At 25.9% G+C, this 25,483-nt stretch overlaps 1 protein-coding gene across 1 annotated transcript; it reads right to left on the minus strand.

Moving 5' to 3' along the window:
* Positions 1–1,114: 1,114 nt before the first annotated feature.
* Positions 1,115–25,126, minus strand: LOC135923622 (cell division cycle protein 23 homolog). Its single transcript, XM_065458468.1, has 15 exons — positions 24,997–25,126; positions 24,896–24,953; positions 24,705–24,842; positions 24,618–24,660; positions 24,464–24,572; positions 24,223–24,355; positions 18,965–19,142; positions 18,611–18,708; positions 12,587–12,668; positions 12,161–12,325; positions 8,257–8,365; positions 5,644–5,781; positions 5,194–5,272; positions 1,623–1,739; positions 1,115–1,538 (listed from the first exon to the last, which is right to left on the minus strand). The coding sequence occupies exons 1-15, from the start codon at positions 25,119–25,121 to the stop codon at positions 1,467–1,469; spliced, it is 1,644 nt and encodes a 547-aa protein (XP_065314540.1). The 5' UTR covers positions 25,122–25,126; the 3' UTR covers positions 1,115–1,466.
* Positions 25,127–25,483: the final 357 nt, after the last annotated feature.

The raw sequence follows: 25,483 nt of genomic DNA on the forward strand, positions 1-25,483 counted from the left end.
ATTATTATTGTAGGGATTAGTTTGATGGCGTTTTTAATTATAATGGCACTACCTTCATATATTTTAAAATGATCAATACTATATTACCAAATATAAAAAAAGTAAATGTAAAAGAGTTATTCTTTAGAACATGAATGATTAAAAAATCCCTTATTTAAAATGTATGCAATGCATTAGTATAGTATATTGTTTGACATGAATATGAGCTTGCTGATAGAATGTCTAATCCTCTAAATTTACATTAGAAAAGATAGCAAAAAATTATCAATAAATAAGTTTTATTTGAAAAATAATGTCTATGATTGTATATAATAGAAAAATTTGGCCATGTTTAGCAATACCACTTTATTATTAATAGGTCTATAATAAATAATATTTTACAATATATTTTGCCCTACATTTAAAAATTTAATAGAAAACCTCCAATAAATTGAGCCTGACCCCCCCTCCTCCTCAAAAAAATTGGAAGCAAACTGTTCCTACCCACCCCGCTTATGTAGACGCTGATCATCATATGAATCCTGACTTACTTATTAGAGATGACATTGCCATAACTGTTCAATTAAGATTGATGAAAAGATAATATAGTATTATATTTGTATTCTTCAATAAAGATTTGAAATCCAATTTATTCTTAAGATCATGGGCATATTATCTTCCATTTTTACTCTGATTTCCGAACCATTTGCGATCTAAGTGCCTCTAATATAAGCTGTCAATAGGAACTATGATGTCTACTAATTGCTAGGTATCGCAATATGGTTCTAATACACATTTCCAACTATATTTGTTGTGGGATAGAAGGGGATGTTTTTAATTCTTAAAAGGAAAAGTTTAAATATGTTATTGCTCTTCAATAAAAAAATATTTAATGGATAATTTCCCTGATCAATAGGTGTATTCAGGATTTTGCCAATAAGGGGGTGGACCTGGTATTTTCACTATAAACTTTATTGTATGGTTTTAGTTCCAATCGCAGGCCTTTGACCAGGTTATATTTTTTTAAAAAGATATTGGTATTTAACTTTTTTTATTGTTTAAAATGTTTTTTTTAAAATAAAATCTTTGAATTATAATCATTATTTTTAAAAATTGTTAATAAATAAATGTTTATAGTGATTTATTGTGTACATTTTTTGAGAAGTTGAGATGGGAGGGGGCAGTAAAATTTTTTTAAAATTCGCTTTAAATAATATTTTTAAACCCCCCGCGTCACGCTTATGCCTCGGTCCTATTTTTAAAAATATCATTTTTAAGAAAATGTATACAATAAAATTCGGAGCTACCTTTACAGTTTATATAGGAGCACCGCTCCATATCAACATTAATATATTAATGATGGGGTATAAATAGAATGAAAAATATATAAATTAATATTATGTAATAATGATTTAAGAAATTACGAATATTATATTATTTAACAGGATAAGTTTGATGTAATACATAATATTATGACATGTAATTATTTATAAAATAGGTATCACAGATTTAACGTAATCTTGCAATTTGTTAACCATTATTTTTCCATCTTCCAAGGCCTATTTAATAAAATTATTAATATAAAAATTCAGTAAAAAAAATGAAACCATTAAAATAAAAAATCAACTATATATATTTAATACCTCGACATAGCTAAAACACTTATGAAAACAGGAATATGCTTTAAGATAATCTTTGGCCGAATAGTAGTAATAGCCCAAATATTTTAAGGCGTGAGCTTCTTCAGCTGTATTTGAAACCTTTTTAAATCATGCACATAGTAAAATTTATTAAGTAATATATTTTGTCTAAATTTTATTTGTTGTCTTGTAGTATTTAATAAAATTTTTGGAAAATAAACATATTTTATTTATTATTCCTTTTGCAATAGAATATAACAATAGTTGTCTAAATAGGCCAAAATCGGCCCAAAAAATTAATAATTTATTTAAATACACATTTTTACGATGCGGATGTAATTATTTAGTAGAACCTCCTTACTAAAAAAAATAATCCGCGTACCCCAAACTCATTCGAAAAATTATTTATAAAAAAGTATTTTCTGGCATATTTACAAGCCTTCAATTTAATCGTATTACTAAAACTCTAAGCTATCGCCTTCAATACTCCTATCCTATGCATGTGCCAAGGCCAACTCGTGAATTACTTCATATCTTATAACATAGTTTAAAATTCGCACTCATATCGTTTCACTTAGACAGAGATCAGACATCACTCAGCAATAAAATGTATCCAGAAAATATTTCTCGTTATCACTTCAACCAACATGTGCTGTGGGGCAAGCTGACACCGTGTAACAATAATTCTTTTATTATTAAACATTTGCTAAAGCTTTATACTTCTCCAATTTTGTTTATCAATTTCCTTTTAACAAGCGAGCGTTACTATTTCTATATTTTTGCCATAAAAAATAGCAGCACCTTATATCATTTTCAACATAGATTTTGGCATCTTTCCACTTCCTTAGCCCGGGATATGGTATATATAATATTATGAATAAATTAAATTGAATATCATTTATTTATGACAGTAATAAACTTTACAAGTATTAATATAAATAGGTTAATCTAAATTCGTTACTACCTCCACCTCCCACACTCTACATATCAACTCACATTTTGTTCAGTGCATTGACCACCATGTCCTCTTACTACCTAACATAATTTTAAAGAATATGAATTCAAACATCTTTATATATGTCAGAGACCGGCAGGGGTACCATTTGTAAGACCAAGGATTTTTTTCCCCAAAATTTTTTTCGGACTGGTTCGAGTTTTATATTTTCAGGCCTGGCACGGATTTTTTTTAAAATTATATTTTATCCATTCTTATAGCTAATAATGGAGTTTTAATATTTGGTTTAAAAATATACGAGGCGGATAATATTTTAGCCAAAAAAATATTGCCTAATAAGCCTCAAGATTTCGATAGTATATGTATAGACCTTTGTTCCTTCTATGAGCAAAATCTTCAGGTTTAGGTAATATTTTTCTAGACGAAATATTGAGTTAGCTGTTTTTAAAAATCGGCTCAAAACGAGCCGTTTAACAACATTACCTCTACTTATAATATGTCTTACAATTATACATTGATAAATATTTAGACCAATCATAGATCTATTACATTGAGAAAAATAATTAGAGGTGAAAACTTTTTTAAATTTTCTATTATTTGAATTTACCCAAATAATATAATGCACCAATATATCAACCAGTCCAGTGGCGTATCTAGGATTTTCTTATAGGGAGGGGGATTCTTCGCCCCCAAGCCAGCTTTTCCCCGGCATTAGGCCGGGTCTTATGTTTTAGCTATTCTATTAAATTATTCATAATTTAATAATAATTATATTTCTATTTTTAACTATCATACTAAATCGTGCTTATAGATATTACAAGCCTATCTTTTATTATTTCAAGTTAGGTATATTATATTTAATAAAGTTTTTTTAAATGTAAAGTTGAAATAAAGTGTAATATCATTTTTTTTATAAAATTTGCTTTAAAAACTAGCCTCAGCTTAAATTCTCGTACAATATAAGTAGAATATAATTTTTTTATTGAAAATCCTAATAGTAGTGTGTATAAAATATTGACTAGAAAATAATTAAATTAACAAGTTTTTTTTAACTTCTTATCAAATACAATATTATACAAAATATTTTCTATAAATGTGATTTGTAATTTTCTTGGGAATGTTGCCAATTCATCAAGAATTTCGTTTGTAGATGGAACCAAATCTCTGTGAATATTTAACAGAACCAACCCATTTAGCCGAGATTCAGTACTTCGTAAATATGTTTTCAACCTTCTCAAGTTGGAAAAAGTCCTTTCATTCGTACATGTTGTAATAGGCAAACATGCAAGAATATAAAACAACTTCAAAATATTAGGAAATTGAGCCAAGGTTTCTTTACACCGATTGAGCGAATCAATATAAGTGCTCAGGTAAAATAGCTAAATGTAGTAAATTTTTATACCACAATTCTAATTCACTGATTAAATTTATTTCAGTATCAATCTCATAGGAATAAAATTTTGCTAAATATTTAACTTTACCAATAGTGGCATTAGAAAACGAAGAAGGATCTCTGGGTAATAAAACTTGAAGATTGCTAAAGACTTGTTTTTTTATCTAAAAACCGTACTTTTATTTGCGATAAAAAAGTATTTAAGAATGGGATGAAAATGGATATTTTATAATATTCTTCAGTTGCCAATATTTATTTTACATCTCAATAATAGCCTAGGTGCTAGATGAGGTTTAATTAGTGTTATATCATAAAATTTAGCCTTCGATTCAACGTCTAAATAAATATTATGAAAATATTTATCTACATTCATTCTTATTGTATCTACCTGTTCATATATATTTTCCGCCAAATGAAAAAATAATTTATTAATGCAACTAGCAGCAATGATAAACTCTGATTGATCAATTGAATTCAATAATTTTATCACTTCTGACGACATATTACTTTTTTTCATGCTCAGCCTTATTTAACTTTTGTATTTCTATTTCTTCTGTTCTACAAAATGGAAGTAAAAATGAAAAATATATAAAAAATTATAGATATATATTAATAATTAAAATATTATTAAAAATACTTATTAATTCTAACTCACTAATAATTTTGAATTTAATAGAATAAATATATATAATAATAAAATAAATTATTGTTTGATTTCAATCTTTTTGACTAAATATTTTTCCATATTATTAATATTTTTGAATAATATGTTGGAAAATTGATATTCAAATTTTTGTAAAATTTTAATTGGGGGGGGGGGGGGGGGTTAAAATTTTTATTAGCTTAAAATGTTATTTATGAAAGAAAACAGTCAAATTTGCGATGGGCCATTGGTTACGCGCCTGAACCAGTCCAATTTTTAAAAAAATCAAAAAAGGGTAGGCTGCATTCAGATCGAGTTTAGAAACCAAATGAAACCTAATTATTTTATCGGCCATCTCTGTTTCGATGACCACTTTTTGAAAATATTTTCCGGTAGAACAATCTGAACCAGTCTTGTTATTAAAATATATGCAGACTCGGTCTTCAGTGAGGCAATTGCTCGATTTAATGTGAGTATTGCACGTGACAAATATAGCTCAATTTGAGGATGCCGGGATATTATTTTTTTTTAAAAAAGATAATGCTTTAATATAAAAATGAAGACATGAAAAGAAATATATAACCTTTCTGTTCTTGGCATCTTGTAAATATTTATTGTAGGCCAGGGCGGCGTTCCTGGTATCTTGTAACGCTTCACAAGCCCTGAATAACATTTGAAAAGAAATGTTTACCAATTTTTTTAAAAATGATATGATACATAAAATTTCAAATCTATAAACATATAAGATGGTAATAAAAGTATAAATTAAAATAAAAATGATTGAGACATAATAAAAACAACTAAACTAGAATGGATAAGACAAAATAAATAGTTTATTCTTATATGAAATATAATCATTCTCATTTAATTTCAAGAATTAATTTTTTTCTTTGTAAATATTTAGAAAATAAAAATAGATGAAAAGTAATAAAAATAAATAAAAATCATAGTTGATATATATATATATAAATAAAGGAAAATAAAATCATTAAATTTTAATAATATTCATTAATGTAAATATTTATGACTATACTTTGCCAATTTAAAGGTGGCGGTCTCTTCCAAGTCTCCACCAATAAGTGCTCTTTGATAATACAGTTTAGCTTGTTTCATTTTACCTAGTGCTTCGAAGCATTCACCGAGAGCCATCAATAAACGTGAATCTGTTGGGCTTAAGTTTTTAATTGTGTTAAAAAATTAATTGATTAATATTTAACTGCTCGGGAAAAATCTTTGTAACTTTCTTTTTAGGTTAAATTCATGACTAATAAATCTAATATCAACAATAAATATAAATTCCTTTTATTTAAATAGAGCAATTAACAAGTGTATGTGATCCTAAGTAGGGTTGACAAAAATAGTGATATTTTTATATTTAAATCACGATTTTAATTAAATAACTAATATTTCAATTAGATCTATGGGATTTAGATTGAAAAATATCATATCATTTTTTAAATTTACCTCAGTTTCAATTAAAAAGCCGATGATATGAATATAATATAAATACTATATCTGTTTATAAAAAAAAATCTAACTAAGCCTCAGTTAGCAAGGAATTTTTTTTCGGAGTTAGTTGAAAGATTTTTTTTTATTGTAGGAAAGATCGGGTTAAGGACAGGGGAACGTTAGTCCACTCCAATTATAATTTTAAACTATTATTTTATAAAATTAGAAATTCAAGCCTAATATAGATAATTAAGTCATACATGATTGGCTAAAAAAGATTTAGTGTTTTAATTTACACAGAGGAAAGTGTGTTTTAGCATAAAAAAAATAATTGCAAACTTTATGATTTAGATTTATAAATAAAGCTTTTAAGACCTTAATAAATTTATGGAAATTTAAATTCAAAATCTGACAATTTCCCAGCATCATAAAATATGGGTTAATGTGATTCTGAATGACATTTGTAAAGTATGGGCTAGATCATAGGATGGTTATTCATAAAATAGTTGGCGCTATTAATTATTACATATTTATTTTTTATTTTGATTAAAACAAATGTAAATAATTTTCAATAAATATTTATCAAATCTAAAATATTAATATTTCATATAATATAGTTTAAATGATATTTTATTTTCACAAAAATTCTTAAATATCTAAATTCAATTTAATTTGCTTAATTACTGTGAATTATAATATTATTAACAAATTAATATACTTTAAAACCTTTAGTATTACAGTGTAAACATCATTTTTTAAATATATTTTGTTCTCATTCAATTCGAACATCATTAAAAAAAGTCATTACCCTTATTTTTTTTACCATTCTTTCGAACAAATTCCCAGTTAAAGGAAATAATTTTTTACACATAACTTATAATTTTAAATTTTTTTTCTTGTTGTTTTAATAATATATGAAAGTCATAACTATGCAAGGATTTATACATTCCTACAATTTAATAGTAAATATTTTTTATCATTCATTTAAAAAAATATTTATAAAAAGTAAATATTCATTAAATTTTCTTATGCACATACTATTAAATTTTTTAATTAATATGCTTTTTATTATTAAACAAATTTTTAGTATTTTCTAAATGACCAATGATAGTCTTTTTAGAAAATATAATTACTTGATATAATTTTTTTAAACCTCCTTCATTAAAAGAATTTGATTCTATATTATGTTTTAAATCTTATAAGGCATAATTATCCCCGTAAAAAGGATATATGAGTATTCTTTTCTATAAAAAATCATAACTTTCTTTTTATTTGAAAATAAGTTTAAATATATATTCTTTTTATTAAAAATTATCGCTTATTTCGAGTATTTTATATTTTTATGTAAATACCATTGGTGCATAAAGCAAGAAATTAATTTTAACAGATAATTTATTTACAAATTTTTAAAATTCAGCTGATTTTTATTGATTAAATTATAAGTTTAATGTAAAAATATTTTTTATAAATGAGTCTATACTTTGAGGTAAACGACTAACCCAATATTTATGCCAAAAAATATTATATAAGCCTCGAGATTTGGTTAATAGATGTCCAAACCTTTTTGCCATCTATGATAAAAATCTGCAGGCTTGAGTAATATTTTTTCGTTAAAATATTGGGTTAATCGTTTACCAGCATATACTTTGAGGATTGCGAAGATATTTTATTTATTCAAATTAGTTTAATATTATTGGACGAAAATTATCCCAACCTACCCCGGTTTTCCCTACTTGTAATGAAAATTTTTTGAGATTTATGAAAAAGATATTTTAAAAATTATATGATTTACAAATAATTTGCATATAATTGAAATATATAATTTCACTAATATATTTAAAATAACAGAAAATTTCGGAATTACCCTTCATCAAAATATAAGTAGGAGAGATGTGGCATAAATGACCATGAAAACTGGCCAATAAATAGAATGTTCCCTTTTATTTTTTGCTTGCTAAACCTCCTAAATATTGGGGGGATGAGGGTATCCATATGATTATTTTAAGATACATTTGAAAATTATAAGAAAATGTTTTTAATCATAATACGAATACAATTATTCGATTCATACAAATATTAAATTAATTCAAGATTTTCATATCATTATTCGGCTTAGTTCGTTTTTTTTGGATAGGTAGAACAGTGTTTTAAAACTTAGTAATAAGAATTTAAGAAATATTTTTATAGTTAATTATACTTTAGCATATGAGCTCGTTTATAGTAATACAAAGAATAAGAAGGCATCATCATAATTTCGTAGGTCAGCCCAAAGCCGTTCCAAACCCTATAATCGTAAGGATTTATTTCTAAAAAATTATACATAAATAATGTGATTGTTATGGTGACTTAAAAATTTCCTACAAACATACTAAACTTCAAGCTATATGCACTAAATTAGTTAAAGGCCAAAGCCAATATAAAAATAAAGAAGGACTAAACGACTTGATAGAATGGTTAAAGATAAATTGATAAGTTTTTTATTATAATTTGTAGTGTTGCGAAATTGGCTAGCCGACTCTAAAAAGGCGTAAGCCAAGATTTTAGGTAAAAAAATAAGCTAAACCTAAAAATCGGCTAAACCTAATTAGTCAAAAAATTTGCATTGGCTAATCTTCTGTCAGCGTTCCTTATCTAGCCTAAATTACTATTTATATTTTTATACTTAATGTTAATAATATTTTATTAATATCAACAAAATAGATTAAATATTTTTTATTTATATTATATTATGAAATTAAAGGTAAGATTATGAGATTATGGTCTGAGCCATAATTACCATTGGCTATCTTTTATTTATTTATTTTTTAAAAAATACTTTTTTGTTGATTGATATTTTTATTATCGGTAACCATTGGTTAATTTTTACATATATTTTTTTGTTGAATGATATTTTTATTATTATTTATCCATTTTTCGTAAAAAGATAAATAAAAATGAGATGAACAGGATAAAATTTAAAATAGGGAGGGGCAAAATGGGTAAAAAATCTTATGGATTATAAAAATCAAATTTGTAATTTAGATACCTTTTCAATTTATTTTTCTTACTTAGATTGCATACTTTTATGAATTATAAATTTTTTTAACAGATTCTTCTTTCTCAATGGCCACTTATAAGCTTTATTTCTAATAATTACATATTATCTCTGAGCATAATAAAATTCAACCATCATATTACAGATAAATAAGACAATGGTAATTTTGGCGCACAAACCATAATCTTACTAAATTAATATGATTATGTTATGAAAATTGACTTATATTTATTTGATGTTTTTTTTAATAAAAATTTTTTATGTTGCTATTGTTATATTTATTTTGTTACAATTTATTAGTAATTTTTTGCCAAAAATTTTAAGCAAAAAAATATCTTTGGAGTTCAAATAGGTTTTTAAACATATTTTGATTTGATCAGAATTTTAAATCTTCTTTGTAAATAAATCTTTTTTGAGGAATTGTAAATTTTATAAAACAAACTTTGAGGTGAAATCTTATATATATTTTTTTATCATTTTTGTAAAATTATCTTTTTTTAATGTATAAGAAGTGTAATTTTTTTAAAATATTTAATTAAACTTTTTTTATGATTTAAAGATAATATATTAAAATGTCAATTGTATTCGTTAACATTTTTGACATAAACGGGTAAAAATATATGCATGTAAAGATGTTAAATTATAAATTCAATGAAGATGTTCCTTGGAATGGCAATTGTCATATCGGTATTTTTAAACATATTAGTTTTTTTTGATGCAAATGGTTAAAAATATTTATTTTTAACATGTTAAATTAAAATTTCATACAGATCTACTATGGAAAATTGACAATTATAATAATCGTTACTTTTAAATATATATGAATTTTTTTGACGCAAAAGCCAAAAATATGTATTGCTAATATGCCAATTATAATTTCACTAAATCTGATTTCTAATTTATTGTATTTTTTATTTTATAGCTTGCATTCCAAATTTATATTTTATTTGTTTTAATAAAAATTAATAGAATATTACTAATATGTGTTGTTTATGTGACTCTGATTTGAGTAAAAATGCAATTCCTTAGTCTATTCCTGAGAATGAAAACACATAAATTTAAATAGGAGTGAGACAGAAAATAATTTAAGAAATGAATTAAACTATATTAACAATGTTAGAACTAAGAGTGCCCAAAAAAATGTATTATAAATTAAATTAATTAAAAAATTTTAAAATAAATAGAACGCAGCGGTTGCTGCTAAATTATTAGGCGATGGTGTCGGCACGCGGTAGAACGCTGATAAAAAAATTTAAAAAACCGCCGCCGTCAATTGAGGCTTTGGGGCACAGGTCAACGTATATCTAAAATATATAATAAATAATTCCATTTCATTCGTTAAAATAATACAAATCTGTAAAATTATCAATATTAAAATAATAAGTTAATTATTTTTCTTTCCATCAGAACATGTATCGGAATGTTTCTTTCAATATTATACATATGTCTTAGTTGTTACATGTTCTTTGAGCCTTTCTTGTTTATATTTTTTCTTGTCCTCATCTTTGATACATAATTAAAGAAGATTGTAAGCTAAAGATTTTTCTATAATCTATATAGATAATCAGAATATCTTTTTAGCATAAAAATAAATACTTTCGAATAAAATATTTTTTTACAATCATTTGTTTATCCAGTTATTTCATTGAGACTGGCAATAAAGAATTAGCTTATAATGTTCTTGTAAAATCTCTAGAATGAAGTCAAAATTCTGATGTATCATCCAAAAATAGAAGATTAATATTTTTGTAAATTAGGTTAAATCATATCAATCATAATATTTCATCAAAAAATTTATTTTACTTTGAATTTACATTTATCGATAATAATTTCAAGTTCGTAGATTTACATTTTTAAAATTTGTAGCAATCGGGTTATCATATCCACATGAAAACTATAACGAATGCAATATGATTGAAATTTACTGTATTTTGTATTTTTTGCCGCGAATTTGCGTTTGAGCTAACTGTGAGGTTAGCCTATATAAAATCAATAATTTTTTCTCTTTTAGGAATATCCAATTAACGGAATTCTTTGATATGGAAATTTGTCCCTCAATTGCAAAAATTCCATCAATCATATTTTCATGCTTATTTTGAAAATTTTTCTTTCTAATTAACATTAGAGGTCCTCTATTTTGAGTAAGCTCAAAAATACCAGTATTTTTATATTAAGGTAGATCGACTTATGGGTTAATTGAATTAAATTTCTGCCAGAATCTCCTCTTAGATGAACTAATAATAATCTCACGAAATGGATATTCTCGATCATAAAAAAGCTTAAAAGGCTATAATAAGCAGACAATAATTAATTTTAAATATAAGATAGATAAATTAACACGGGCAAACATTTTGATCTTAGCAGAGTGGACAGATATCCAAATATAAGATGACAATTTAAAAACACTTATATTTTTCTTATAATTTATAAAAATTAAAATTCAAATGAAATGTCTGCCAGTTTTTGTTATCCAACCACTTCCATCGATAAATTAATATCATATATTTTATTTCTGTATTAATTAAGGATTTTTTTTAAGAGATTAATAATTATTTTTGAATTTTGAAAACTAATGTATGCTAAAAATTCAAGGGTGGTTAAATATCAATGAGGTGGGTTAATATTTTCATTTGGGAAATATGTCAAAAAATTGTTAATACGCAACCAGGGCAAATCTAGGAACAGGAACCAAATCATTTTATTCCCAGAGTAGATAATTAATTGTTCAAAATGTTGTAAGATTCATTTTTAAAGGGTTTGATTAAATTTGGAATGAGAAAATGTGTTAAATCCAAGAGCCGAAAGCAGACCCTGGAACATTTTATAAAAAAATCAAAACAAAAATCCTTAGTTTAGCTTCCAAAATCTGATAGATAAAGAACAGAAAAAAGGAGATTAATTAAAATATTTTATTTTATATGCCGCAAATTTTTTTTTAATAGACGCCCTTCGCATTGAGCCAAACCTTTAAGGTAATAATATTATACTTAAGTGATAGGTTTAATATTTCCAACCATTTTTATGCATGAATAAAAATTTAAAAAAATAAATAAAGAAGTTTAATTACTAGATGCTTTATGATAAGCGTATATGGCGGCAGAAGTATTTTTGAGCTCATTGTATTCGTGTCCTATGAGAACCCATGCGGAATAAAAATCAGCGTTAAGAGTTATAGCCCTTTGGAAATATATGATGGCTTTATACCGGTCTCCCTTGAGACTAAAGTAATTTCCTAGCCGAATAAATTTTGGAAATAAAAAATTTATTTTCTAAGTTGTTTCTTTACGCTTTGAAAAAATCAATAATTTTTTTGTCACTTAGGTGACTTCATTTATTTCCATTTTATATATAAATCATGTTATCTTATCATTAATAAGGACTAGGGAGATGCAAGAATTAAATGAATTTAATACTCTTTAAGTTAATAGGAAACCCTAAATTTAAACTATATTCTACAAGTATGATTTTAACTAATTATTAATATATAGCTTACCTATAACACAACAGGCTTCTGGCCTAAAAGGGTCAATATCCTGGCAATGTTGAGCTAAAATACTTAATTCCTCGTCTTTCTCCTATAAAATAGATTTTAAAAATAAAATTAATTTAATAGAAATAATTATGATACCGAAAACTCTTTAAAAATCTAAATTAGCAATGAACAGCTGTATGTGTTATAGCTTTTCTAACAAAATGACAAGATGGAGTCTTCGACATCAAGCTCTTGCAGCTTTTTCCTAGATCTAGAGGAACCTATTTTGAATGCTCTTGGAGAAATATCAGAATCACCAACACATTTTATCTGAAGCTTATACATTATTAAATTTAATAGTTTCAATATAAGGTCTTAAAAGGCTAAGAATTAGGCGCATCAATTATTTATAAACAGCAGAGTTTAAGGATATACTTCTCCAATCCTTATGTTCTTGGGATTAAAAATGAACGCGGGCCTGATTTCCTATTTATGGCTCGTCCGCTCATGGTGGCAAAAAAATTTTCGCCCTTTCAAGCCTATTGCTAAAGAGTATTAATCCGACTTGCCAAAAAACTTTATTGCTACTTTTACGCTTTTTTGAATTTATTCTATCATAGTTTTTTAGTTCTTTAATTCCATAAATTAATCGCCATAAACAAAATTTTTATTAAAAAAAGAAAGAATGTCCATATTTTATTATTTTAATTGTGTTCGTTTCCGCTAATAAGCATGGTTATAGAAAATTAATCTTTCACTGGAAGCCGAACTTGCCGGGGCTAATAAAATTTTACTAGCAAATTTTCTCAAAAAAGAAAATGAATTTTCCTGCTTTCAAAACTTCAAAATATTTTTATTGTTATTTGTTTTATGAAAGATGTATCTTTTAAGTTCAACCTTACAATTTTCATCGGTAGATGTTGTCGCCTCATCAGAATCAGAATAATCTAGAAATTTTTGAAATGTTTCATTTAGAATATGCTATTTTTTATGTGTGCAGAATAATTTAGAAAAGTTAAAAATAATAGTTGGCCTTGTCTTATGCATATCGTAGAATTTTAAATCATTTAGCATTTTTAAAGTTGTTTTATAATATATCTGCCTTTTCCTCGTCTGTTAAAAACTTAATACTTTTGAAATTTGGATTCAAAATTCCTTATGTAGTGGCTGCATAATAAATATTTACCTTAAAAGAGATAAAGGATACCATTGCGATATATTAAATAACATAATACAATATATTTTGATAATTGCATACCGGAAATGCTTTAAGTATAAATGGTGTAAAAAATAGTGCAATATTTTAAGCTAGCTAAGCCATTCTTTAAAGCAAAATATATTAACGAGATGGAACTCTGTAAATATTATAATACAATTTTTAAAAATCATATCATAAAATACAAGTTTATCTGTGTCATATATATATATATATCTATTTTGGGGTATTTAATTTTGCGTATTCATTGTTATTTTGTCAAGTCGTCATTATCAAGATTAATATATTTTATTTATGATTAGAGAAGATTATTAATAAATTTATATTTATTTTTCAAAATGTTCAAGATAATAAAAGACATTAAAAAAGGTAAAATCATCATTATATTATTTTATTTAAAATTATTATATTATTTTTCTCCATTTGTGAAATATTAATTATAAATTATTCTGTCGCATATATAAAACTTATTTGGAAATAATCTGTAAGAATAAGTAGTATCAATAAACAAATTATCTTAGAATTTAAATTGTGTGTCAACTTTATATATTTATTATAAGCGCGAAGGGTTAAAAGAATTACCAAAGTCCTCCTAAGTGAGGGTGCTGAATGTAAAAAAAAAGGGAATACCAAGGTCCTCTTAAGTGAGGCGGCTGAATATAAAAAAAGGGATTACCAAAGTTCTTTTAAGTGAGGGGAATGAATATAAAAACAGGATCACCCAAAGTTCTCTTATGTGAGGCGGTTTAATATAAAAAGAAAATTAACCGTCCTCTTATCTGTAGAAGGGGGTATGGAGAGACCATTTGCATTCGCCTCAAGAACGCTAAATGCAGTTGAAAAAATTATAGCCAAATAGAAAGAGAAGCTCTTGCCATCATATTTGGGGTTACAAAATTCAAAGAATTTATATATGGAAAAAAGTTCATATTACAAACAGACCACAATCCATTAATGAGTTTATTTCATCCAAGAAAAGATATACCAACAACATCTACTGCCAGAATACAAAGATGGGCTTTATTATTAGCAGTTTACCAATATTAAATAGAAATCAAAAGTAGTAGACAAATAGTAAATGCTGGCTATCTAGATTACCTATAAAGGGAACCAATATCAAAAGAAGAAACGCTAGATCAAATACAGATGGGAGAAACACCTTTAAATGCAAGCGAAATTGTAAGAAACGATGCGAGATTATATACTTTCTAAAGTATACAGATATACAATAGATGGATGGCCAATAAACTATGATGCATGTTTAAAAGAGTATAGCCAAAGGAGAGAGGAAATTATAACAGAGAGAGGTTGTTTATTATGGATAACTAAAATGATAATACCACAACAATACCGAAACAACGTGGACATGATACATCAAGGACATATCGGAATGGTAAAAATGAAGATGAGAGCACGACAATACGCATGGTGGCCTAATATAAACCAAGATATTATAATGCCAGGGACAACACGATATGCCTCAAAAGACAGCAATTCAAAATTGGCCAAAACCACCAAAAGCATGGCACCGTGTTCATATTGATTATGCTGGGCCACTTCAAAATCATTATTAGTTGGTAGTGATAGATGCTAGCAGTCACTGGCCAGAAATAGTTCCCATGACTAGCACTACAACCGAAAGCACGATAAAAATATTAAGAAATATTTTTGCAAGATTTGGATTTCCCAAGATAATCGTTTCTGATAACGGACCCCAATTCAGCAGCAAAGATTTCAATGATTTTTGTGAAAAAACGGGATTCAATTAGTGCATGGAAGTATCATCCTCAGACAAACGGCATGGCCGAACATTTAATTCGAACTTTTAAACAGAGTATGAATAAAAGAAACGAGAGGGATTTATAAACCAGTCTAGATTTTTTCCCTACAATTACAGAAATACACCAGAGACAGAAACTGAACAAAGTTCTGCTGAAATACTATTAAAATTTAAACCTAGAGGATTGTTAGATCAAATATTCGATCGGGGGAACAAAAAGGAGAAGTTAGAATACCACAATCAAAAATTCAAAATTAAGATATGAAGCACGGATATGATGCACGATTTTTGTTATATTTTTACAGTAAGGCCTGACATATGTATGCTGCCCGATATTTTTTATCTTTTTACAGTAAGCCTTGTCGCACACATGCTGCCGGATATTTTTTTACAATCTGCTTAACAAACAAGAATTAAATAGATAAGCGAACATTGATAAAAAATCATCCACCAGTTAGATATATTTTTATCACTATTCAATGCTCAGATAATCTGAGCCCAGATTCTCATCCCATTATAAATGAAGTTTATTTACGGAAACAAAAATTAATGAAATCTTATCAACCTTCAGAAGGTGACACAGTAACAAACCCTAAGAAATAATACAATGTCTTTTTTAAAAGAAAGATTTATTATGCAGCCACGACATAAGATAGGCTAAATTCCAAATTTCAAAAGTCTTAAGTTTTTAACAGAAATGTAGATATATATATAAAACAACTTTAAAAATGTTAAATTTAAAATTCGACGTTAAGCATAAAGCCAGCTATCATTTTAACTCTTCTAATTCTCCTAACCCATAAAAAACAGTATATTCGAAATGAAACATTTCGAGAATTTCTAGATTATTCTGATTCTGATGAGGCGACAACATCTACCGAAGGAAATTGTGAGGGTGAACTTAAAAGATTCATCTTTCATAAAACAAATAACAATAAAAATATTTTGAAGTTTTATAAGGACCTTTTTTGAGAATATTTGTTAGTAAAATTTTATTAGCCCCGGCAAGTTGGGCTTCCAGTGAAAGATTATTTTTCCATAGCAATTGCTTATTGGAAGAAACGATCACAATCAAAATAAAAAATATGAACATTCATTTTTTTTAATAAAAATTTTGATTTGTAAATTAATTTATGTTATTAATATGAAATATTAAAATTATGATAGAATAAATTCAAAAAAGGGTAAAAGTAGGAATAAAACTTTGAGAAATTTTGAAAAAATTAAAAACCGTGAATTTCGAGGGCGTGATTAAAGTGTATGGAAATGGCATGAGTTATCATAACTAGTATTAAACATTAGTGGGCTAGGTTAAATTTTCAATTGCTCATTAGAGTCCGTAATTTTATTGTTAACGAAAAGTCTAGGTATATTGTCGACTTTGAAAGAAGTAAATGATTTTAGCAGCTTTAAGGATCAGTGTATGGTTCTCTTATGTATAGTAATAACAGAGGAACTTGTAAAAATGCTACTCGTATGATTCTAAAGTCCATTAATATTTCTTATTTTACAATAATTTTTCCCATTTTCATTTTACTTTTATACCATAAGGATTTATGTATAAATAGCAAATAGCTAAAGACTACTTCATAAATTGTCTATCAGTCCGTGAATAGTTTTAGTCGTGTAAGAAATTCAATTTGAGACTGCGTGAATTGTATGAAGAGCTGGATTAAATTTCCTTTATGACGGATTGTTCGGAAAAAAATCTATTCCAATTTTTATTTTTCCACCGAAATTGTAAATAGTTAATTGTGACATATTTTTTTAAAGGATTCAACTCTATGTGATTCTTGGATACATGCAATATCAATGCGCGTAGCAGAAAGAAGAGTTTTTAATTGACTAAATTTGTTGTCATTGAGAGCTAACATTTAGTGCGACGATTTTTAGTTTTTCAGAAAATGATGATGGATTTAGTTTGAGGGTCATTATCTGCTTAAAAAGGTATTTTAGGATCAGGGAATATAGAAAAATGAGAAGATAAAATAACTAGCCTAGCGATTGATAATGGTAAAAGTTAAGTGAAAATGATTTATGAAAATTTAATTTCTAACAATCCAATTGTCAGAACTAGTAAAGTGAAGCTCTTGTACTTTTCCCGGGAAAATAAATATAGTTTCATTAAATGTTACATTTTTTAAAGACAATATATTCAATCATTCAAGAACCCTTTTTTAGCATTGATTTTGATGGCATCAAAAAAATCACATGGTGTAATCCGTTAATACGAGTATACTATTTAAAATTCTGGCGAAGATCTTAAGAATTGATGTTTAATAAAACATCATGAATGAACTAAAAAAATTGATTTCGTAAAGGTAAATTTGCAAAATAAAATTAAAATCTAAATGTAAAATCTTATATTGAAACTAAATATGAAAACTCCATCATATCGATTAGAAAATGACATAACACTTTGGAAGTAATACCCTTACCTTTTTGCTTGAAAAAGCTTTCATAGGTAAAAGACAACTGTCCATTGCTGAGTTAATATTTAAAAGGACATTTGATTCCATAATTCAAATACTTGGAGAGCTATGGGTTCCTAATATGATAGGAAAGTGCAAAGGACTGAATTAAGGAAGCCGAGGGAAATATAATCATTTTAAAGATATTAGATAGAAATATTTTTTATATTTTTATGATTAATGGTCTTTAGTCTTTTAACTGTAAGCCCCTAAAACCTAATCTTGCCAAACTCGGATAGGCCAGAAATTTTCTTGAACTGGGTCGCATATGGATCGTAATCTTAAAATTTTTCCGGATCATATAAGAATCGGATAAAATTTTTAATTATCTCATTTTTTTAATATTTTTTATTAAGAATAACATTTGGCGCTTAAAATTTTTTTCGATTTCGTCAAAATATCTTACTTTTTCAACAGTTCAAATAAAAAAAAGAAGATATTCGGATCGGATCTTTGAAAAAAAACTATTGGATTGGAAAGACAAAATTTTTCTCGGATCGGGTCTGACCTAAAGGTAAGTCAGATAGAGGGTTCTAATATACATAAACCACTGCTTTTAATTATATATTTTTTTTTACCAAAACATACAAAACGTTGGAATATATATCGATATTGTCTAAACAATAAGGGTCTGTGATTTGTAAATTTTGAAACGATTTTAAAGATTGCTCCATATCTTTAAAGTATATATAAAAAAATTATAAGCTTTTAAATTTGAAGGTAACATCTAGAGAGTACAATGTCGATAATAAAAGAAATTTCCACTGATTAAGTGAATGCTATATTTTACTTCGATAGTTTTTTTAAAAAGAATTTTTAAATATATCCCAAAACCTTGACTTAGTTAAAAATTAGCTATTAAGACTAGTAAAGTGTGAAATTATGGCCTTAAAAAGGAAGCTTAAAATGTCAATGTAAAATAATTTTTAAACCCTTCATTTGAAAGTGAATGTTAGCGACTTGGTTTCTAATATATATGCATTTTTTAAATCCGGAATCTTCTAGTAATTGGTAAATATTAAGTGCCATTTCCCATTTGTTATCTCTAACTAAATAACGAGAGACAAAGAAATATGTTATCCAATGCTTAGGTAATTGCATGGTAGTTATCTTAAATAATAAGAAGTAAAATAATGAAAATTACTAGTTTTTTAAAAAAAAATGTATTACATAAATATCAAAATATTTTATCAAATTAAAATTGTTAGGAAGACACTTATTTTCACTTAAAATACATTTAATATATATATCGCTTGTGTATGTTGTATTGGGATATGAAATTATTGGGGATTCGGAATATCTCATAAATTTGGAATGTCTGATTTGATTGGAAATGCATTTCGTAATATGTAGAGTAACTACCCTGTAAATATTAGACACTATTTTCCATCAAATTTTGTGTATTTTTCAATTTAAATGAAACATCTTTATAAAAATGAAGATAAACTAAGTTAGTTTAAAAAGTTAAACGCAAAATTGTCGGAAATACATTGTTGGTTCTAAACCTACTGGAATATTCCGGTTAAATCAGAAATATGTCTTCTAAAGTAATATACCTATCTTATTGGGATTTGGAATCCACGGGGTTCTGGAATATCAATATTTTCTATACTTGTTTATGTAGTTTGTAAATTTTGTTTTGATTGCAATTTAAAATAACTAACAAAAATACCTGTTTTTCAAGTAGAACGTTTTTTATATACAGTTTAAACCTTTTCATAGATATTTAATATTCATTATTAATACCAATTTATCATTTCAATATGCTAAACACGATTCTATACTAATTTTTTAAAATTTGAGCCCTTTAAATAGGGGTAGAGTAAGAATGTTTAGTTTAATAAAAAAAAATCGATAATTAAAATTGTTTAAATAAAAATTAATATTACCATTTTCTGAATCCCTTCGAAGATCTAAACATGAATCTGCATTCATTTTTTTAAAAAATAGAGAATAATTATCGAGGATGCGTATGGCTTTGTCGGGAATGCATATTTTAGTCATCCAAAAAGTGTTTTTTTAAAAAAATTTACTAATTTACCAGTTTTTTTTTAAATTAAAAATAATATCTTAATATTATCTCAACAAGCTAAACACGATTCTACAATAATTTTTTAAAAATCTGAGCCTTTTAATAAGGGCAGCGTAGCGATTCATGTTTAACAAAAAATAGGAACACGTAGTTTGGTCAAAAAAAGTGTTTAACAAAAGCCCACTAATATAAGAAAATTTTTTAAAATTAATATTATTGTTATTAAACAGCTAGATTTAGCTAATTTTAAATCTAGCTAAAATAATGTTATGTTAAGCCTAGTGGTTTCGTTAATAGATGTCCAAACCTCTCTGCCATTTATGAGCCAAATCTCCTTTGCGTAATATTTTTTGTCTAAAATATTGGGCTAGTCGTTTTTAAAAATCGAGCCATATAACAACACTGATTAATATTAACATTTTAATCAAGGTTGCGTAGGGATGTGTATTTTAATCATGTAAAAAAAGTATTTTTTTTAGGATTTCATCAATTCACCATTTTAATTAAAAAAATTTTTCTAGATTAACTCGATAAGCTAAACACAATTCTATAATAATTTTATTAAATTTGCGCTCTATAATAGGGGACGCGTTGTTTAAGGGGTAGCGCATTTTACTCATACCCATTTTTATTAAATTAAAAAAAGCATCTTAATTTTAAATTAAAGCCTTTTGGGGATTCATAGTTTAGTCCAAAAAAATATATTTTAAAAAAAATTAAAATTGTCTCAAAGAGTTGTAATGATTCTATATATTTTTTTAAATCTGAGCCTTTTTAATAGGGAATTCTTAGTTTAGTCAAAAAATTATGAATAACAACTTCTGAATTCTCCTGAGTAGTTATAAATGCCTCTCTATTCATTTTTTTAAATTTGAGCCTTTTTATTGAGGGATTCTTATTTTAGTGAAAAAAATTAATTTTTTAATATAAAATTTTAAAAAAGTTAATATTAACACACTGAATCCGATTCTATATTTATTTTCTTAATTTAAGTTTTTAATAGGGGATTCCTAGTTTAATCATTAAAAAAAATTTTTTTTCGTTTTTTTACTAATTTTTTTAAAAATAAATATAATATCTTTATTTATATTAAAAACTCGTATAATATATAAAACTATATTAAAATAACATGTAAAAAAATTAAGTAAACAATTTAAAAAAGACAAAAACAAGAACACTATATATTTTTTTCAAATATATAGAGGTGGGGGGGGGCTCTTATTGAGATCTGAGGAAACTAAGATTGTTGCCTAGGAATAATGTGATTAGAGTTGATTATAACTAAAAGATGATCCATGATCACCATTTATATGAAAATTGTTTTTACCTAAAATCTTTAAAAAAAAAGATAGCCTAGGGGGCTAGAGACCCATAAGAAATAACTATTGGGATAAAGTGAAAATCAAAAAAGTTGTGGTACTTTCTAATTGTTGACCTTTCAGTTGTAATAATTGGATCATTGTTTGGGTTAGAGGAAACTTGGGAGACACGAGTGGAATCTCAAATAAGATGTTTTCCTCTAAACCAAAAATGTTTGTGAGCCCATTTGGTCTTTTACCATTAGACAGGGATAAGTGAACAGGTTCCAGGAGGTTTGGGCAGTTGTTAGCCAACCCTAATTTGTTTAATATTATAGAGTTAATACCTCTATTCAACTCCATTTTTTAGAATATAAACAGATTAAACCATATTGGCCCTTATGATTGGAGTCTTTCTGGCAAACTTTACATTTATGGGGTAAATATAGGTCACAGCCAAGTTTATACCTTATGGTGACCCTCAGCTCCTAATTTACCAATTTTATTTAAAATTATAAAAAGCATCTTCTGAACCTTTGAAGAGTTATACATGATTCTATTTATTTTTAATCCAAGTTTTTATAATATAGGGGATTTTTAGTTTGTCAAATAATTAATTCAAAATATTATATTTTTGAAAAACATTTTCTGAATCCTCTTGAAGAGTTATACATGATTCCATATTTTATTTTATTTTTAACTTGAGGCATTATTAGGGAATTCTTAGTTTAGTCAAAAAACAAATAGTTTTTTTTATTATCCCACTTATTTAAAAATAATTTTTTTAATTAATTTTTACATTTTGAATCAGATTGAAGAGATAAACAGAAATCCATTAATAATTTATAGTCCATAATTAGCAAGGATACATATTTTAGTCATGAAAAATGTTTTTTTTTACCATTTTTTTTTAAATTAAAAAAAACATTTCCTAATTCATATTAAAGAGCTAAACAGGAATCCATATTATTTATATATAATTGCTTTAATATGAGATTCATAGTTTCTGGGGTAGCATATTTTAGTCATACCTAGACCTGTGCAACCGAAAATGCCGCCGATTTTCATGTCGGTGGCGCACAGCCGGCGCAGAAATTTCTTTCATTAATATACCTTTTTATTCTAATAATTGGTCAACATCACTCTTGTAATTTTTTAATGTCAATCAGGATTTTGATAAATTTTTATTTTCTACTATTTTAAAATCATAATTATATTGACTCATTATAGAATTCAATCAATCAAAAATCTAAAATTCTAAAAGTTACCATAATTTTATATATTTTTAAAATGGATGCATCTACATATAATAATTCTATAAATAATTTTATATCCTAACTCTGGATAATAAAAAATCCATAGTCTGGAAATTTTTTGCAAAAGAATTTGAGAAATTATTACTGCTCTAAGATATAAAACTGCAGAAGTTGAATTTTAATTTGAGGAATATAAAAGAAAATGTCAGTACAATAGATTTAACATCAGACATGTTAGATCTTGACAGCATTGATCCATACTCGGATACCCTTTTTCAAATTGGCAATTCCAATGATAATAATAACAATAATTTTATGCATATGAAAACCTTAAAATTAAATATCCCAGCACGTTGGCATAGTATATTAATTATGATAAAAAGCATATCTGGATTAAATAAGAATTTTTAAAAATGTTTTGAAAAGAATTGGGAAGCACTTTCTCAAATTATGAATCTGATCTGGTAGAAGAACTATTAGCATTTCTTTCAAAATTTAAGGAAACTGTGGAATTTCTTTCAGTACAAAAAGGGCATACTTTAAATTTGGCGTTACTTTTTAGGAGAAATTGAAACACATTTAATGATAGTTCTGAAATTATTTCATTTAAGGAAAATATACTAAAAAAAACTTGCATTACGATTTCCGGTTTGTAATCTGCAAATAATATTATATAAGTATATTCTTTTATTTTTTATTTAAAATTATCTAGGTATTGGCTTCTCTTTTAGATCCAAGATTTTGAAAATTGACAATTGTGTCAAAGTATTTAATAGAGCAAAATTGCTCAGCTTGAGAATTTATAATAAAACATCTTAAACTTATAGAGAATAATGATAAACAGGTAGTAAATATAGCTAATGAGGATGAAGATTATTAAATTCAAGTTATTTGACAAAATTGGCAAATAAACATTCAACAAATATAAATTCTGATTCCAAGTTAGGTGACTTAGAACAAGAATGCCACAGTTTTCTTGGATAACGACATTCACAAGATATGGACGTTCTAAATTTTTGGAGAGAAAAGAAGAGAACTTCCCAATCTTTCCTGTCTCGATAAAAAAATTCTTTGCATTCCTGCGACTAGCACACTCAGTGAAAGAGTTTTCTCTACTGCTGGATTGACGTTAAATTCAAGGAGATCATCATTATGTCCCGAAAATTTAAATAAAATAATTTTTATACAAGATATTATAAAATTACAAAATTGATTTTGGATATAAGTTTTCTATTAAATGAATATTAAAAAATATGCCGAGATATCTGTAGTATAGTGTATATTTATATGTTTTTTTAAAAAATTAATAAGCAATTAAAAAAATTTATGTTATAAAAATTTATAACTGCGCCGATTTACGCCTATTTTATTGACGGCGGCTAAAAATCGGTGTGCCGCCAGCCGTTGATTAGATTTTTGAAAATTGTGCCGGCTGCCGATAGTTTTGTCGGCGCACAGGTCTAGTCATACCCAATAAAATATATTACAAAGCAAAAAAAAATATATAAAGTTTTCAATCAAAAATTGATATTATATCAGATTAAATATTTATTATCTTATTGGAACTATATATTTAAGATTTTAAGTTGAATGTGAAATGAAACTTGTTCAAAAGTTGGTATAAGATCCACCATTTCAAGCCAACTTCCCCAGATATGTGGTTCCAAGTTTATGGATTCAATAAATATTTTAAGTGCTTCATCTCGGCAATTCATCTTAACCAAAATAATTCCCAGGCTTAAAATAATTGTTAACAATGTGTTTAGGTAATAAATAACTATTACTTTTACTAATTGAAAGTTTATAAAATATGAAAATATAACATATAAATAAAATATTTATTACATATACAAATGATACCCATCTGCCTTGTTATTTAAATATAAATCATTTAGTTCTTTATAGAGTGAATTATAATCATTTTTGTAGCCATTTAAATCATCTTCATATATGACTATATAAATAAATATATATATTATAGCATGATAATGGCCTTTACCATGAGAAAATTGAAAACTTGGGTTTGATTTAAAATTAAGTGCCTTCAATAAAGAATGTATTTAAGTTTAAAATGAATTATATTTACTTGATATTTAGAATAAAAATATATAAAGGATATCAGAGTATCATCCTTATCTCTAGCGTAATAGCTTGCTCTTTCATATTCTTTTACATCAAAATAGCCTTTTGCCAATATGTAATTTTTGTTAGATAAAGCTTGTTCCTAAAATATAACATAATATAAATAACCATTATTTTAGAGTATACTGTTTAAACTTTATGTTCAATATTTGGTGTTGTACTATCATCTATAGAGAATAATAACTCTGCAAACCTATGAGACATATATTTATAATCACATGAAACAATCAAAATACCATTGGGAATTTTTATATAGGCATCTATTTAATAATTTTTGATAAGAATTATATATTTCATCGGGTAGTAATTTTATATCAAAATCTAATTTCTTATTCAAAATTGAATCAGAAACGACAGACATGCCGAAATAAATAATAAGAAGCGTATGATAAACTTGATGAATTTCGTCCAATCTGTTTCAGTCAATCATTATCAAAAAAACGCAAAATAAAAATCAAGCTTAAAAATATTTTGATTTATTTTAAGATGTGCTAATAAGTATTTTTTTTTAAAAAGCCATTTGTTATAATTATTTATGATTCGCTTAATTTATGGATTATTTTTAATTATTATTATCAAGTTAAGATTTCTAAACTGTAGAATATTAATAATTAATTATTGAGATTTTAGGAATGTGGATCAGAAAAATATGTTAATTTTTTAAAAATAATTCATGTTATTAACAAAATCATGTAATATTTATAATAAATTTAATTTATATGT

The sequence above is a fragment of the Gordionus sp. m RMFG-2023 genome, chromosome 2 (genome assembly GCF_954871325.1).
Source record: "Gordionus sp. m RMFG-2023 chromosome 2, tfGorSpeb1-WG-v2, whole genome shotgun sequence".
NCBI lineage: Eukaryota > Metazoa > Nematomorpha > Gordioida > Chordodea > Parachordodidae > Gordionus > Gordionus sp. m RMFG-2023.

Excerpts from the sequence above, each read along its gene's own strand:
- LOC135923622 (XM_065458468.1), bottom strand. The coding sequence starts at position 25,121 with ATGTCTGTCGTTTCTGATTCAATTTTGAATAAGAAATTAGATTTTGAT. Across the intron at positions 8,366-12,160 it reads CGCTTATCATAAAGCATCTA|AAATAAATCCTTACGATTAT; the intron begins GTAATTAAACTT and ends ATAATTTTTTAG. Across the intron at positions 5,273-5,643 it reads GCCACCTTTAAATTGGCAAA|GGCTTGTGAAGCGTTACAAG; the intron begins GTATAGTCATAA and ends AATGTTATTCAG.